At 41.1% G+C, this 18,461-nt stretch overlaps 1 protein-coding gene across 4 annotated transcripts in view; it reads right to left on the bottom strand.

The window, feature by feature from the left end:
• ARHGEF28 (Rho guanine nucleotide exchange factor 28) overlaps nucleotides 1-18,461 on the bottom strand; it is a 340,651-nt gene that overhangs the window by 130,808 nt on the left and 191,382 nt on the right. Inside the window, exon 1 of one of the 4 annotated variants that reach the window (XM_040262703.1) lies at nucleotides 2,542-4,074. The exons of the other annotated variants lie outside the window; for them this stretch is intronic. Coding sequence (XP_040118637.1) covers nucleotides 2,542-2,626 — 85 coding nt within the window. The 5' untranslated portion in view covers nucleotides 2,627-4,074. Of the gene's footprint in view, nucleotides 1-2,541; nucleotides 4,075-18,461 lie in introns of those variants that run through there. 4 annotated transcript variants of the gene reach the window in all.

Here is an 18,461-nt window from a genome sequence, read left to right as displayed (position 1 = left end):
GAGACCATAGGTCATCACAATCTAGCCACGGGGCTGAAAAAATCAGGTTTCTCAGTGTTTCTTCTACTGCCAGGAGAGATGACCCATTCCCAATGCTAAGATCCTTGTAAGCAGAGACAGGATCTATCTGGTTCACTACTTCATCCACCCTCTAGGAAGTGTCTGGCACACTGGATGTGCTTGTTGAGCACTCAAACAATTCCCTAACACTTCACTTCTTTGGATCCCATCATTCTCATCTGTAAAATGAGGTGGTTGGGCCCAGTGATCCCTAACCTAAAGCCCTTTTGGTTCTGGGATTCCACTCAGCTGACATTAGAAAGTGTGCCCAAAGTCATCCTTTGTAACCTGGTCATCACCATTTAATGAAGAAGGAAGCCTGGGACACTGACAATCCCCAGCTCTCTGCTACCCACCTTAGTTTCACTTGTCCTTTATTTACTAGCAGCAAATAGTTAATCATTTTCATATCTCAGGTACCTGCTTTCACTTGAATCGAGTTTAATTTATACATAACTATGTTATGACTTTCTGCTGGAGTTCAAACTGGCTGTGCTCCAACTTTGGATTTCAAAGGAGAATGTGATTAATGCATTCCCTACAACTCCACTGGACTCTGAGGGTTCTCCATCGGCCTCCTAATCATTAATCTCACAACTCTTCAGGTTGTTAGACTACCTAGGCCCCCCACAACACTGGCATCCTGCCCACCAGCTAGGCAATGCATTTAAATACAAAACTATATAAAACAGATTATTCCCCAAATTTGAGTGAGAATTAGCACAAAGATTAAGGAGTCTTACAGAACTGCTACCTGCCCTCAAGAAGTTCCCCACGCACCAGAACTAGTAATATTCATTCTAAAGAATTAAGGACTTGGTAGCTCCTGTCCCAGAAGTCATTTAAAAGTTTTAAACAAATTATTTGGCAATAATTTCAAACTTACAAAAAAGCTGAATGAATAAAAATAACAAAAAGAACACTAACACTTGTCCTTTCCCCAGACTTACCTATCGTTAACATTTTACTCCACTTTCCATTGGCATCTGAGCTTGCTTTCACATGCACATGCTTTTGTTCTTCATAGATTCTCCCCCTCCCACCCCCAAACTATTTAATAGTAAGTCACATTTGAATCATGGCTCTTTACCCCAAAAGCAGCAGCAATAAAATTTTAAAACAGAACAGAATGTTGTACAAATGGTTTAAGTCCCCAGTGACAGAATTTCAAGGATGGCAATGAACAGTGTGGGAGGTTTGTTCAGGATGAGGCTTTCTAGGACTCCTATAGGGTCAGCTCATCTTATTTCTAGGGTTGGGAATCTTGATTTCAGACCAAGAGTGCGCACACGCACACACACGCACACGCGCGCGCGCACACACACACACACACCTCTTTTTATTTTAGAAGGAAAAGTCCTTGAAGTAAATCAGGTACATGGACAATCGCCAGCCCCCATTTTTCTCCAGGAGAAGCAGAGGGCAGTGTGGCAGGTCATTCTGTTCTCAGATGATTCTGCCCTTCCCACTCCCACCACCGCCACCCAGGATAAAGCAATAACAGCCCACTTTCAGAAACACCTCTTCTGCTTGCAGGCTCAAAAAAATGTTTCTTTCTCTTTGAATTAAAAACATAACCACACACAAAGTTCGTCCACAAGACAAGAAAGGGTTGCTCACTACCTTTGTAGCTTTGATCAGCCTGAGAAGGCAACAATCCCCACATGCTGGGGGTGGTGTACCAGATACTCAGGCCACCTCCGCTATTCCCTAAAACCATCTTATCTCCTGGTTTCCAGGACCTGCACCACGAGAGTGGGTTGCAGGTGAGGGGGAATAAGCAGTGTGAAGCCACGCCATCATTAATCATACTGCAGATAATAGCTCTTCTTTCTTAGGCAGTAAAGCATTTTGCATACTGGTAATTATTGTTAATAAACTCTTTAATATATGACTGCATCCCCTGGAGAAATACAGGCTTTTTAGCTGAAATTAATTGTCTTAAAATCCCTTCCTTAGAGCATCTACAAAATCAAGAAAGTAGTACAGAAAATAGAGAACTTTCTCAGGTATTAAGAAAAAAAAATAACTTTTTAAAATTAGCACACACTTGAAAACTAAAACACAAACACAGCAGAAACTGGGTACTGAATGCACGCGTAGTTCTCTGTAAATCCCACAAAGACCAGACACTTTTAAATCAACAAGACTTCTTACTGTCAAGGGAACGCCAAGGTAACTCTGAGCAAATGATTCCAAAACATTTACCTTGTACTAAGCTCCCTGTTTATTATTTGTTTAAGGAAATAGCATAAGCACAATATAGCACAAAGGTAAATTTCAAGTGAAAGGAACACAAGAAGAGTGAGTGGGTTTACTTCAGAGGTCTACTGTAAAACACATATTGTGAGAGTTTTACAAAGACACGTATAAACATGCATTTCATCAGAAAGAGTTCTGCAAAGCAATGAGGAAAAGAACGGTAAGAAGAGGAAGACGCCTGCCTTGGCTCCAGGAGAAGTAAAAGATCCCATGAGCTACCTTGTCTCGATGCCCTCCGTCGAATCTTCATTTTGGGGAAGGAAGGCCACGAGTAGTTAAAAGGCGAGTCCGAGTCAGAATCCATCTTTTTGTCTGGATGAAATCAAACAGACTCGACAGCAGAGACTTGGGAAGAACTGGGGCGTCCCCAGCCAGGAGGCGAGTCTCCCGTGTGATGTAAAAGGAAGGGATGGGGCTGGGTGAAGGCTGCGAACACCGGGGCGGGAGAGGCAATAAATGTTTTGCTTCCTTCAGGCGTTCAGGCATGTAGACCAAGAATGAGGCTGTAAATATTCAAGCCAAACCGAGAAAGTACAAGGAGGTAAGCACGGCCCCTCAGAGTGGCACAGGTACACCGCAGTCCAGTTATTCAGAAGGTCACTGGGAGCAAATGAATCATTAACTCTTCTCCTTGCTGGAAATGGAGGCGAAGAAGAAAGGTAGCTGGGAACTGAGAGAGAGCCGCCTGGAACTCAAGAAAAGCTTCCCAAGGCAGGCGCCTGTTTTGGTCGGGAGCTAGGGGATTCTTTCTCAGAAAAGCCACCCTGTGCAGCGTGAGATAAAGGTTGAGGTTTATGTGTGTGGACAGCCAGAAAGCTCCGGTACATAGGCAAATAAAGGCCGTCATACACAGGGCAGAGGGTTTTTCCAGAGCGGTCTATTCTTTCATACGATTGGCAGGTTTGGCAGCTTTTCAGATCTAAGAGCCAAAACAGCTCTGATAATTCATTTAACAATCCAGTCTCCCCATCCTTTTAATCCTCAAGGGGTTGGAAGCTTTAACTTCCATCCAGAATTGTAGTTATCTCATTAAATTCATGCAGAGTCACCTACTTTATGCTTTAGCGCAACTGGGGCATTTTTTTCCCCTCAAATTGTCACCAGCTTTGGTCGTCAGTCACAAGGTGTTGTGTGCCTTTGGGACTCTGATGCACACTTTCATTCCATCTCAATAGAGCTACTGACTAATTTACACAGCCTCCCTGAACAACTCTTTGGTAATTAGCATTCAGCAGAAGCCTGTTACTGCCTTCCCATAAATCGTGACACTGCTCAAACTTACTTCTCTAAATCCTGACCAGCAGGCACAGAGATACACTGACCTCGAATAAGCTCAAGTACAGCAGCCAAGATCAGTGGCAGAAAAAAGTGCACCCTAAGTCTCTTCCAGGAGTCTCTTTCAAGCATAGAAGTATTGTGCTCTGTTTTGAGGTCATCTGATGGCCAAATAGACTTTAAAAGCAAGTAGAAACAAAATGGGGTCTTTTCAGCTCTGCAGATCTGGAAGTGCCACGATGTGTCTTAATGAACACCCACCTCCTTACTTCAATTAGTTCCTAAACTGTTGGCACTCTCATGCCATGCAGTGTGAGAAACTAAGATGCGTAATCTGCTCTCTAATAGTTAATCCTGTCTGATTGGGTAGGATTTGTGTGAGGGCTACAGCTAGATGTAAAAAAAGGGGAGAAATCCCTTACTTTCAAATTCAAATAGCGTTACATAAGCCACCTCTGTGTTTTCATATTGTTTGCTTCGTAAACATAGCATGCTGCTGCTGCTAAGTCGCTTCAGTCGTGCCAACTCTGTGCGACCCCATAGATGGTAGCCCACCAGGCTCCCCCATCCCTGAGATTCTCCAGGCAAGAACACTGGAGTGGGTTGCCATTTCCTTCTCCAATGCATGAACGTTAAAAGTGAAAGGGAAGTCATTCAGTCGTGTCTGACGCTCAGCGACCCCATGGACTGCAGCCTTCCGAGCTCCTCCATCCATGGGATTTTCCAGGCAAGAGTACTGGAGTGGGGTGCCATTGCCTTCTCCGAAACATAGCATACAAGTAGATAAAAATACAACTAGAAGGTAATTGCTAGCATTACAACTAAGTAAAAACACACAATATATTCTCTACTTTGTGAACTTTTCTTTGAAAAGTATATATTTTTCTTACTCAGCTGGGTGCAACTATATGGAAAAAGTACTCTCAACTCTAACACTAGATAAGGTTTTCGTACACATGCATCTTTCTATAAGAAAATAGACAAAATTTTGTGAGTGGGTTTCCATTTATTCTGTTTTAGAACTGAGAACATTGTAGGCAGCAGTGAAATGAATGAATGATGTACACAGTTAAGTCCTAACCTGTAGATGAAGAATCTTTATATGAGAGCTGCAATATTTTTAGTATCTGATGGGTGACTAAATGTGTACATCTGGACCAAAAAAGCTATGTGAACTCCAGTAAAATGTTTAAACATATATTTGCATTTTATTCATCATGGCAAGAACAATACATTTGCAAAGAATAATAGTATCAGGTAGAAAAGCTCCAGACAATACTTGGGGTGTGCACAGGCCTCCTGGCTGCCTGAGAGATGTTCAGAGACCCAGGAAAGCGAACCTCCTCCAGTGGAGACAATCACCATTTGAAAACGAAAGTACTAGGTCAGGAGATACTGCTATTTCTCATTATCATAGTTTTAGAACCACTTAATCAGGATAAATCCCAGGTCAACAAACTACTGGAACAGGCTGCTCCTCTACTGACCATCAGAGACAGGTCAGAAGACCTTCAGGACAATGCAAAGGCATAAAGGAACTTTGCAAAATGCAGATCTGTGAGCTGTCAGGTAGATCCGTCTAAATCTAATTTTCCCCAAAGTACAGTCCTAGCTGACCAATTCCATGTCAACTGTTGATATCAAAATTATTCCAGCAATAAAACTACTAGTACTACCCAACTAGTACATGTGAGAAGCCCAACAGGAGACTTTCCAACCTCATTTGCTTTATTACTTATCAACCTTGTTTAAAGAATGAATTAAGTGTGCTGACCAGCAGTGCATAGTTAACATAAAAAGTGGAGTATTGTGTTGACACAGTCCTTTTTTTAGGCCAGCTCATTTTCCTACCAAAGAATTTCTCCTAAATATGGGTCATTTATCCTCCTTACTATCTATGGTAATTGAGTTCCACCACCCCCCTCACCATTGGGTCAATGTGATTGCATTTAAATTAACTCAAGATGTTATTTACATCTCATTCATATTCAACAGCTTAATTTCTTTGCTTTCTCTGACTGGCTGATTACAATTGCAGCTGGTAGAATTCAACGATATATCCCCAAGGCTACTTTCTCACCAGTTATCATACAACCATGACAACGTAAGAATGTAAATGACTTCATCAGCCTTACTGTGCCTCCTTTAATTAAAAATCCTTTACTTAAAAAATAAAGTCACAATTATCCAGGATACATACTGTCACCTACTTTTCAATCTTGATAAAACTGAACCTCCCTAGAAGAGTATTCATATTTTGATTTAAATTACAGCATTTGTACGGTTTTCTCATCCTCCAGTGGGATCCAAAATTCCTTGAGGGCAAGAACTGTGTTTTATATTCATATTTTTAAAGAACCACACCCTGAAAAGAAAAGGCATGGGGTTTTGGAGACAAATACAGATGGTCCCCAGCTTATTATGGTTCAACTTTACCAATGGAGCAGAAGCATTCAGTAGAAACCAAATTTGAAAATTCAAATTTTGATCTTCTTCCAGACCAGTGATATGCCCTATAATAGTCTGTCATGATGCTGGGCAGTGGCAGTGAGTGCAGCCACCCGTCAGCCACGTGATCATGAGGTTAAACAACCTGTATGCTTACAGCCATTCTGCACCTGTACAACCATCCTGTTCTTTCACTGGCTTCCCTGGTGGCTGAGCGGTAGAGAATTCACCTGCAATGCAGGAGCCATAGGAGACACAGGTTCGATCCTGGGTCCAGAAGATCCCCTGGAGGAGGGCATGGCAACCCATTCCAGTATTCTTGCCTGGAGAATCCCATGACAGAGGAGCCTGGTGGCTACAGTCCATGAGTTGCAAAGAGTTGGACACAACTGAAGTGACTTAGCACACATTCAATAAATTACATGATATTCAACACTTTATTTTAAAATAGGCTAGATGATATTGCCCAACTCTAGGCTAATGTACATGTTCTGAGCACACTGAAGACAGGCTAGGCTAAGCTAGGATCTTCAGCAGGTTAGATTTATTAAATGCATTTTGACTGATGATATTTTCAACTTAAAATGATTTTATTGGGCCATGACCTCATGAGAAGTCAAGGAAGATCTGTATATCTGGGCTCTGTCACTTATTTACTTAGTGGCCCTAACCAAGTCACTCACACTTTCTGATCCTCAGTTGTCGCCTATAAAATGAGATAACATCTATACTTCAAAGAGTTGTGAGGATCAAATGAGATTATGACAGTAGAGAACATAAGTTTTTGCTAAATTTCAGCTTACATGTTAAATGTTAGCAAAGTTTTCCCTTTGATTATATTTCTCTTCTAAATTGTAGACACTGAAGGAGGCTTATCTTCACCTCAAGAGTAATAGCTTGATTTTCAAAACAGAGACATGGCAACGTACAAAGAAGTTCCAAGGACGTCATACCCAAACAGAAAAAGGAGGAGGATTTGTTTTGCTTCTCTGCTCCATTGTTTGACCACCAGAGACAACAGTTTTTAACACAGTTAAACACATTCTTGAAGAAAAAGTAAAAAAATAAAAATAAAAAAATACAGACAAGAGGCAGCAGGACCCAAGATGCAAGGACAAACCTATCTTGGATAACTTCAGCCACACACAGTGGTAATTTCAAGCCTCAACTTCCAGCATTAGGTGAAAGTTTTAGAGATGATCAAAGTCTTCCTCCAAAACCTCTAGAAGGCACCATGGCATCGCTCCAAGTTCAACAGAAGCAGTTCTTTGCTTGCTTGGGTACCAGGTGCAATGGTTGGCTTTCCCTGAGAGGCCATGTTTTACAGAAAACAAGGATCTTTAAAACCACAGCTTGGGACTTCCCTGGTGGTCCAGAGGTTAGAACTTTGCCTTCCAATGCTGGGAGGGTGGGAGGTGGTGGTACAGATTTGAACCCTAGTTGGGGAGCTAAGATCTGACAAACCTTGGAGCCAAAACATCAAAATATAAAATAGAAACAATACCGTAACAAATTTTTAAAGACTTTAAAAATAGTCCACATCCAAAAAATCTTTTTAAAAAGCACGGCTCACGTCCACATGTAAAATGTGCTCACTGTGAGCCAGGGTAGGAAGCAGACACTCACATCCCCAGGGTCACACTCTCTCAGGGCCATTAAACTCACTTGAGTCTAGAACCACCCAAGGTTCAAATTATTTTCTCCCTATCTCCTCTCCCTATTTAATTTTGCCTAGAAAGTTAAATTCACATAAAGTAGACACGAAGTAGGAGCGTGGTAGAGATGCCAGTTTGATCCCTGGGTCAGGAAGATCCCCTGGAAAAGGAAATGACAATCCAATCCAGTATTCTTGCTTGGGAAAATTCCATGGACAAAGGAGCCTGGTGGGTGATTGTCCAGGGGTCATAAAGAATTGGACACGACTGAGCACACACACACACACACACACACACAAAGGAGCATGATACAATGGTGGTCACAAATTGGATGATATCATTCAATATACCACCTTACTTTAAAAATAGGAACTTTTTAAAAAATTTCTTACCTACTGTAATTACCTTAATTTATCTGAACAAAACCTCCACATGCCCCTTTACAAGTTCTGTATACCCCCTTATGTCATCCTACTATCTAAGGGGGGGAAAATGGACACAACCTAGAAAGCCAACAAACGAAATTAGTTGTATTATGATAAATGCACATGTAATATAAGAGAAGAAAATACTCAAAAACACTTTAAGATAGGAAAACAATGGATTTTCTGACCAAAGTAACATATTAATGAATTATTTCGTCAAAGCTTCCAACGAGCATTTAGTATTGCTAACAGATGGAAGTTCTACTTAGATGATTCTCTAAGAAAAGAGAGATCCTTAGTGGAGCTCTTTTGTTCTCAGGCATAACTTGAAAGAATTAGGATAAACTCATTAAATACTCCTGAATAATACATTATGAAGAATTTTTAATTTACCCCGAAGAGGCAGCTGTGGATAGTAGATGTGAGGGCCCTTTGGGGCAGAAGAAGCAAGAATATGGGCCATGAGTCTGCAGAGAGAAAGGAGGGCAAGGAGGAAAGTATTAACATCTTGTTAAAACCTAAGGAGAAAAAAAAATTCTACAGTAGGAAGAGCCAAAGTATTTAGGGAAGCAACATTTATGATTACACCTGAATTTATTCTCAGCAGTTCAATCACTCACTCATGTCCAACCCTTTGCAACCCCATGGATTGCAGCATGCCAGGCTTCCCTGGCCATCAGGAGCTTGCTCAAACTCATGTCCATTGAGTCAGTAATACCATCCAACCATCTCATCCTCTGTCATCCCCTTCTACTCCTGCATTCAATCTTGCCCAGCATCAGGGTCTTTTCTAATGAGTCAGTTCTTCACACCAGGTAGCCAAAGTATTGGAGTTTCAGCTTCAGCATCAGTCCTTCCAATGAATATTCAGGACTGATTTCCTTTAGGATGGACTGGTTGGATATCCTTGCAGTCCAAGGGATTATCAAGAGTATTCTCCAACACCACAGTTCAAAAGTATCAGTTCTTTGGCACTCAGGCTTTCTTTACAGTTTAACTCTCACACCATACATGACTACTGGAAAAACCATAGCTTTGACTAGATGGACCTTTACTGGCAAGGTAATGCCTCTGCTTTTTAATAAGCTGTCTCAGCTGGTCATAACTTTTCTATCAAGGAGCAAGAGTCTTTTAATTTCATGGCTTCAGTCACCAACTGCAGTGATTCTGGAGCCCAAAAAATAAAGTCTGTCACTGTTTCCACTGTTTCCCCATCTATTTGCTACGAAGTTATGGGACCAGATGCCATGATCTTAGTCTTCTGAATGTTGAGCTTTAAGCCAACTTTTTCACTCTCCTCTTTCACTTTCATCAAGAGGGTCTTTAGTTCTCCTTCGACTTCTGCCATAAGGATGGTATCATCTGCACATCTGAGGTTATTGATATTTCTCCCAGCAACCTTGATTTCACCTTGTGCTTCATCCAGTCCAGTGTTCTCATGATGTATTCTGCATGTAAGTTAAATGAGCACGGTGATAATAAACAACCTTGATGTATTCCTTTTTCAATTTGGAAACAGTCCATTGTTCCATGTCTGTTTATAACTGTTGCTTCTTGACCTGCATACAGATTTCTCAGGAGGCAGGTAAGTTCAGTTCAGTGCAGTCACTCAGTCATGTCCAACTCTTTGCAACCCCATGAATCGCAGCACGCCAGGCCTCCCTGTCCATCACCAACTCCCGGAGTTCACTCAAACTCATGTCCATCGAGTCGGTGATGCCATCCAGCCATCTCATCCTCTGTCGTCCCCTTCTCCTCCTGCCCCCAATCCCTCCCAGCATCAGGGTCTTTTCCAATGAGTCAGCTCTCTGCATCAGGTGGCCAAAGTATTGGAGTTTCAGCTTTAGCATCAGTCCTTCCAACGAACACCCAGGAACTGATTTCCTTTAGGATGCACTGGTTGGATCTCCGTGCAGTCCAAGGGACTCTCAAGAGTCTTCTCCAACACCACAATTCAAAAGCATCAATTCTTCGGCGCTCAACTTTCTTCACAGTCCAACTCTCACATCCATACATGACCACAGGAAAAACCACAGCCTTGACTAGATGGACCTTTGTTGGCAAAAAAATATCTCTGCTTTTGAATATGCTACCTAGGTTGGTCATAACTTTCCTTCCAAGGAGTAAGTGTCTTTTAATTTCATGGCTGCAGTCATCATCTGCTGTGATTTTTTGGCCCAGAAATATTGTCTGACACTGTTTCCACTGTTTCCCCATCTATTTCCCATGAAGTGATGGGACCAGATGCCATGATCTTTGTTTTCTGAATGTTGAGCTTTAAGCCAACTTTTTAACTCTCCTCTTTCATTTTCATCAAGAGGCTTTTTAGTTCCTCCTCACTTTCTGCCGTAAGGGTCATATCATCTGCATATCTGAGGTTATTGATATTTCTCCTGGCAATCTTGATTCCAGCTTGTGCTTCTTCCAGTCCAGCGTTTCTCATGATGTACTCTGCATAGACGTTAAATAAGCAGGGTGACAATATACAGCCTTGACGTACTCCTTTTCCTATTTGGAACCAGTCTGTTGGTCCATGTCCAGTTCTAACTGTTGCTTCCTGACCTGCATATAGGTTTCGCAAGAGGCAGGTCAGGTGGTCTGGTATTCCCATCTCTTTCAGAATTTTCTACAGTTTATTGTGATCCACACAGTCAAAGGCTTTGGCATAGTCAATAGAGCAGAAATGTTTTTCTGGAACTCTCTTGCTTTTTCGATGATCCAGTGGATGTTGGCAATTTGATCTCTGGTTCCTCTGCCTTTTCTAAAACCAGCTTGAACATCAGGAAGTTCACGGTTCACATATTGCTGAAGCCTGGCTTGGAGAATTTTGAGCATTACTTTACTAGCATGTGAGATGAGTGCAATTGTGTGGTAGTTGGAGCATTCTTTACCATTGCTTTTCTTTGGGATTGGAATGAAAACTGAGCTTTTCCAGTCCTGTGGCCACTGCTGAGTTTTCCAAATTTGCTGGTATATTGAGTGCAGCACTTTCACAGCATCATCTTTCAGGATTTGAAATAGTTCAACTGGAATTCCATCACCTCCACTAGCTTTGTTTGTAGTGATGCTTTCTAAGGGCCACTTGACTTCACATTCCAGGATGTCTGGCTCTAGGTGAGTGATCACACCATCGTGATTATCTTGGTCATGAAGCTCTTTTTTGTACAGTTCTCCTGTGTATTCTTGCCACCTCTTCTTAATATCTTCTGCTTCTGTGAGGTCCATACCATTTCTGTCCTTTATTGAGCCCATCTTTGCATGAAATGTTCCCTTGGTATCTCTAATTTTCTTGAAAAGATCTCTAGTCTTTCCCATTCTGTTGTTTTCCTCTATTTCTTTGCATTGATCACTGAGGAAGGCTTTCTTATCTCTCCTTGCTATTCTTTGGAACTCTGCATTCAAATAGGTATATCTTTCCTTTTCTCCTTTGCCTTTAGCTTCTCTTCTTTTCTCAGCTATTTGTAAGGTCTCCTCAGCAACCATTTTGGCTTTTTGCATTTCTTTTTCTTGGGACGGTCTTGATCACTGCCTCCTATACAATGTTACAAACCTCCGTCCATAGTTCTTCAGGCACTCTGTCTATCAGATCAAATCCCTTGAATCTATTTCTCACTTCTACTGTAATTGTAAATGATTTGATTTAGGTCATACCTGAATGGCCTAGTGCTTTTCCCTACTTTCTTCAATTTAAGTCTGAATTTGGCAATAAGGAGTTCATGATCTGAGCCACAGTCAGCTCCTGGTCTTGTTTTTGCTGACTGTATACAGCATCTCCATCTTTGGCTGCAAAGAATATAATCAATCTGATTTCGGTGTTGAGCATCTGGTGATGTCCATGTGTAGAGTCTTCTCTTGTGTTGTTGGAAGAAGGTATTTGTCATGACCAGTGTGTTCTCTTGGCAAAACCCTGTTAGCTTTTGCCTGACTTCATTTTGTTGTCCGAGGCCAAATTTGCCTGTTACTCCAGGTATCTCTTGACTTCCTACTTTTGCATTCCAGTCCCCTATGATGAAAAGAACATCTTTTTTGGATGTTAGTTCTAGAAGCTCTTGTAGGCCTTCATAGAACTTATCAACTTCAGCTTCTTCAGCATTTCTGGTTGGGGCATAGACTTGGATTACTGTGATATTGAGTGGTTTGCCTTGTAAACAAAGAGATCATTCTGTCATTTTTGAGATTGTATCCAAGTACTGCATTTCTGAGTCTTTTGTTGACTACAAGGGCTACTCTATTTATTCTAAGGGATTCTTGCTCACAGTAGTAGATATAATGGTCATCTGAATTAAATTCCAGTCCATTTTAGTTCACTGATTCCTAAAATATCAATGTTTGCTCTTGCCATCTGCTGCTTGACCACTTCTAATTTACTACTTGATTCATGGACCTAACATTTCAGTTAAGAATATTGCTTTTTACAGCATCAGACTTTACTTCCATCACCAGTCACATCCACAACTGGACATTCTTATCACTTTGGCTCCATCTCTTCATTCTTTCTGGATTTACTTCTCCACTCTTCTCCAGTAGCATACTGGGCATCTATCGACCTGGGGAGTTTATTTTTCAGTGTCAAATCTTTTTGCCTTTTCATACTGTTCATGGGATCTCAAGGCAAGAATACTGAAGTGGTTTACCATTCCCTTCTCCAGTGGACCACATTCATTATTCTCATAATGTTCCAATTTTAATTTTCAATTTCACCAAACTTTTTGAAAAAGTTTCTTGCATGACATAGACTTGTTCAGAAACTTTTTTTAGAATCAATTTAAACATCAATTGTTCTATAGACTTTTATATGGTCATTCATATGTAAATAAAAGAGAAAGAATGTAAATAGTTTCAACATAAACATTATCAATAAAGTTTTGAAGCTGAAATTCACACAAAATGTGGTGGATAATCCAGTTTGCTTGTTTGTTTGTTTGTAGTATTTAATGTGGTGGACTCATCTTGCATATGCTACTTGAATATTGATCCTTTTGGGCCCTCTCAACTGACAGACCAAGGAAATATGTGTGTCCTAACCCAACTGTGAGCTTCCCTGTGGCTGAGTCAAGAAAGAATTCGTCTGGAATGCAGAAGACCTGGGTTTGATCCCTGGGTCAGGAAGATCCCCTGGAGTAGGAAATGGCAACTCACTCCAGTTTTCTTGCCTGAAGAATTCCATGGACGGAGGAACCTGGTGGGCTACAGTCCATGGGTTGCAAAAAGTTGGAAAGACGAACACTAAACCTAGGTATACACCCATACCTACAAATATTTCCATAGCAAACATGTGTCTTTATTTTAACTAATCATGAGTACACACTGAGGTCAACATCTCTAATTCATTACCACATAGATCATTCTGGCCTCCTCCCCTTGTTTGTAAACTCCCACTTCAGTTGTGAAAAACCTGACACCTACTCTCCATAATCCACTGACTTGCTTATTTCCAGTATATATTTATAGTAGTATCAGAAATTGAAATGTTAACCTATACCCCTACGGGAAATAACTTTATAACCAAGAAGAAAGAGCTTATGTACAGTTTCTTTTGCCTTTATTCTTACAGACTACTCATTTCCAAAGTGACTGAGGTCTGCATCCCACTCCCATCCTCTATAGTAAGGACATTCTCAATATTTTTAATAAAATTAGACTGTTTTACTACATTCTATATTCCATCACAGGATCCTCCAACCTCCTAATTTTTAAATTTGTATCCATTGAAAGGCTTACTCTGGATGCCATAAATTTCTACGGGCTTTGACAAATATAGTGTTACGTATCCACCATTATAGTATCATAAAGAACATGTTCAACACCAAAAAGCAAAAACAAAAAACCACAATGACAGGAATGTGTAGAAAGCACAGAGCAAGTCAACTGAAAGAGCCCCGCGTTGCCAAAGCTAAACCATTCTGCACAATGTAGCACAAGCCACTACCCCAGATTTAAAATAAGTATCCATGAGCTCATACTGACATGAATGCTTGAATACATAAGCAAAAGGATTCACATCTCCCATGGAGAAGAGCTGCAAATAGTATAGGTGGGTACTCCGCCCACAGGGAAGCATACAGAGAGCTCCTCAATCCTATACATCGTGACTTACTTCCGAAGAGCACACTATGGGAACAGGAGTAGGGAAGAGTGGCTTTACAGTGGAGAAACCTGGCAAATACTAACTCCACCCGGTAATCAAGGTCACCATCAGCAGCGAGAGGTCTGTGACTGTTGACATTCTACACCACTGATACAGTGTGATGGAGATGGCACTTCACCTTGGTGGTTTTCCTCCCCAAACCCATGACCCTGGTTAATGATAGGGATTACCAACTGAGGGACATTTTATAGAATATCTGACCAGTATACCTCAAAACGGTCAAGATCATCAAAAACAAGTCTGAGAAACTGTCACAACCAAAGGGAACCCAAGGAAACACAACAATTAAATGTAATATGATCTCCTGGGGCAGCAAAATGGAAACTAAGATAAAAACTAAGATCTAAATAAAGGATGGACTTTAGTCAGTAATTACGTATCAAAGTTGGCTCGTTCATTCTAAAAAATGTACCATGATAATAATATATGATGTTAAATAATAAGGGAGAGTAGGGGGATTTCATTGGGAAAGACCTTGACCTTGATGCTGGGAAAGACTGAAGGCAAAAGGAGAAGAAGGGAGCAGAGGGATGTGATGGTTAGATAGCATCACTGACTCAATGGGCGTGAACCTGAGCAAACTTTAGGAAATAGTGGAGGACAGGGCAGCCTGCGGTGCTTCAGTACATGGGGTCGCAAAGAGCCCGATATGACTTAATGGCTGAACAACAATAAGGTGGATTTGGAGGGCTGGGGATATGGGAACTCTCTGAACTACCTTTGCAACTTCACCACAAATCTAAAACTGTTCTACAGAATAAAATGTAAAGTACAGAATCTATGTTCATGAAATATTTGTGGAAGGTATGCTAAAAGAAAGTCTACATTGCTTATTCAGATACATAGAATAAAACTCTATTTCTCTTTACTTAAGTTCTTACATGACGTTACCATGTAACTCTGAGGAAACGAATTGGACATTAAAAGATTATCTGTGGAAAATAATTTTAACTTCTCAGAAACAGTGTGATTTGGGGGGTTAATATGCTCCCCAGAGTTAACCCCAATGAGAAGCCCTTACTGGGCACTGGTGGGGCAGGTAAGGCTACTCACTGAGATCAGCAGAAACCTAACGGCAGACAAATCTCAAAACCTGGATGAAGGCCAGCTTGCTTACTCAAAATTTGCTTTAAAATTCTAGACACCATTAGTTTCATTCTTTATTCTGTTTTTCTGCTTGTTATTTTAAATGTTATGAAGGAACAACAGACTCTTTTCCACTGGATCTCCTATTTGACAGCTGATGGCATCCCTTCTTCCCTCTACACATATTCTTCAGCAGAATCTCGTATGGTGAAGAATAAGTTCTGTTGGATTTCTTACTCATGCTGAAGAGACCATGTTTCATAAAAATGTCTTCCTAATTAGGCACCCTGAAAGTTACAGCAAATTGTCCCAAAAATTTGTTAGAGCATGTACTACTGGCAATGAAAGTTAGTGAGTGAGTGAAGTCACTCAGTCATGTCCAACTCTTTGCAACCCCAAGGACTGTAGCCTACAAGGCTCCTCTGTCCATGGAATTTTCCAGGCAAGAGTACTGGAGTGGGTTGCCATTTCCTTCTCCAGGAGATCTTCCTGACCCAGGGATCGAACCCAGGTCTCCCGCATTGCAGGCAGAAGCTTTACCGTCTGAGTCACCAGGGAAGTCTGGAATCTTAATTGCCCTTAATTCCCTTCCAAGGCATTAACCACTGGGTATTCAGCAAGCCTGGGGGCTTCCCTGGTGGCAACAGTGGTAAAGAGCTCGTCTGCTGATGCGGGAGATGTAGGTTCAATCCCTGGGCAGGAAGATCCCCTGGAGGAGGGCATGGCAACCCATGCCAGTATTCTTGCCTGGAGAATCCCATGGACAGAGAAGCCTGGAGGGCTACAGACTATAGGGTCACACAGAGTTGGACATGACTGAAGCTGAGTCGCATATACACACACACTCAGCAAACCTAAACTCTCGCAGACACACTGACACTGCCATCAAGCCCCAAACTCAAGGATTCCTCTGCATGGACAATTCTTTCATAAAGTGTCTGTACACACAGGTATTCTAACGTGGTTCAACCAAAGAAAAGGAGACAAAATCCCTAAGTAGAAATTTAACTTTCCATACAAAGCATTTACAAATACCATTTCCAGAATATATTTCCTATCTTTCATTTGTTCCATGTTTTATAAGGTAGTTACAATTCCCTTAAGATTTTATGCTAATTTGAAATTAATAATCGCCTGGTTTAATCAAAATAGCATCTTTAGGGATAGACGCTATGGAATTATTCACTAAGCTGGTTTACTTAGAGTTGAGGATCCTATTCTGGAGAATGGAAAAGTTTAGGTTTCAGAGAAAGAACTGCCATTTTTTCCTCTCCTTGATTGCATTTCAGAAATTAAGTTAGTTTGTGAGATGAAAGAAAAAGGCCATTTAGAATACACTACAACTAGGTTTCCCTAGTGGCTCAGTGGTGAAGAATCCACCTGGAGAAGGTGCCTAGCAATGCAGGAGACGTGAGTTCGATTCCTGAGTTGGGAAGATCCCCTGGAGAAGGAAATGACAACCCAATGCAGTATTTTTGCCTGGAAAATCCCATGGACAGAGGAGCCTGGCAGGCTTCAGTCCACGGAGTCGCAAAGAGTCAGACATGACAACAACTAAACAACAACAAGAGCCAGGTTGGTACCACTGTCAAACGTCAGGACTCCTGGCAATGCCCGCATGACATCAGCGTCAACAGCCACCCACTCCCTTCATTCCAGTCTGCACACCTCTAAGTCCAATCAAGAACATGACACCAAATACCGTCACTTGATTTCTTCTTAATGTTTTAAAAACATCATTAAAGGCTTAACCATTTCATTTCGGTTCAACTCGTTAGGTAACTTTTTCAATGTATTTTTTATTTTTTACCTTTCCTTTAGATCTATGATATTGATGGTGATAATCATTCAAAGCCTGAAAACCTAATAGAAACGGGCTCCCATTGATTGTTTTTGTAAACAATTGAAATCAAAGTAGAACCACACTTCTCCAATTTCAAAAATACTGAAAATCCAGTGAGTCAGGAGTGATTTCAGCAGAGCAGGGCTCCCTTAAGGAGCTTTGTCATGGTTCTCAATCTCAGCTGTATCTGAGAATCAGCTAGGGGAGCTTTCAGAACTCCTGAAACACAGGTTGCACTGCAGACCAATTAAGTCAGACCGCTCTGCGGGCGGGACCAGGGCTCCAGGATCCTTTGTTAAGGCCCCAAGGTAATTCCAGTGGGCAGAGAGAGTTCAGATAAGACAGTGCTTAGATTAACCAGCAATGCCTAATCTTAACTCACCTTCATTTTGCTTTATGTTTCTAAACACATAGTTATGAGCAAAAAATAGGTAGAACATTAGACCTATCATTGGACCAGACAGCTTCCTAGACTCTGTACTTATTAAAAAAGAAAAAAGCAACTATGCAACTCTGTTAAATTACAAGACCATCACATGAAGACATCACACCTGCAGTTCCTCCGCACTTCCTACTCTGCAGTATTAATTAACCTGATAATCCCAAAGTTCTCTCTTAACTTACGGGATAAAAGTCTGTCAATAAGTATTCCGATGGTCTAATTTAAAGAAAAGTGCTTTATTTGCATTCCACAAGGAGAATTTTATTCAAACAATGAAACCACAAGTAGAGAAGGCAGAACACTCGTGATAAGATAGCCAACCTCAGCTTATAGCACTCAGCACAATTCCAACAAGTCAGCAATTTCTTCTTCCAAAACCAATTTTTAGAACCTCAACAACTGCAAGAAGAAATTTTCATTGAAGTGAACAAAGGGAATAAAATTCGAATCCAAATTTTTACAAATAACTTTGCATTCCAGTGGTCCTCTCGGGATATTTCTCCAGTCCCAGCTCCTTTATTTCAAAACCAAAACACTGGTAAGCTTTGGCTTGTGGTTCAAAGATGACGCTCCCCCACCCCATGCAAAAAGAATTGAAAAGAATTAAATGAAGAAAACAAGGAATCTACCCAAAATTCTTATAGCCTGGGGTATAGAAACCTGCCAGAAATTAGGCTTAAAACTATTTTTCAGAAGGCTATCAGCTTTGCTAGGGTTACCCCCTCCCTTTTTTCCTTTTTTTTTCTTCCACATTTCATGCAACAGTTTTGAGGTCTCAACATAGGTACATGTGTTACTAAATAATAACAGCTAAAAG

Source organism: Oryx dammah, unplaced genomic scaffold (assembly GCF_014754425.2).
Source record: "Oryx dammah isolate SB20612 unplaced genomic scaffold, SCBI_Odam_1.1 HiC_scaffold_20, whole genome shotgun sequence".
NCBI lineage: Eukaryota > Metazoa > Chordata > Mammalia > Artiodactyla > Bovidae > Oryx > Oryx dammah.
The sequence above is the reverse complement of the archived record's forward strand: the minus strand, read 5'-3'. Positions and strand labels throughout refer to the sequence as shown.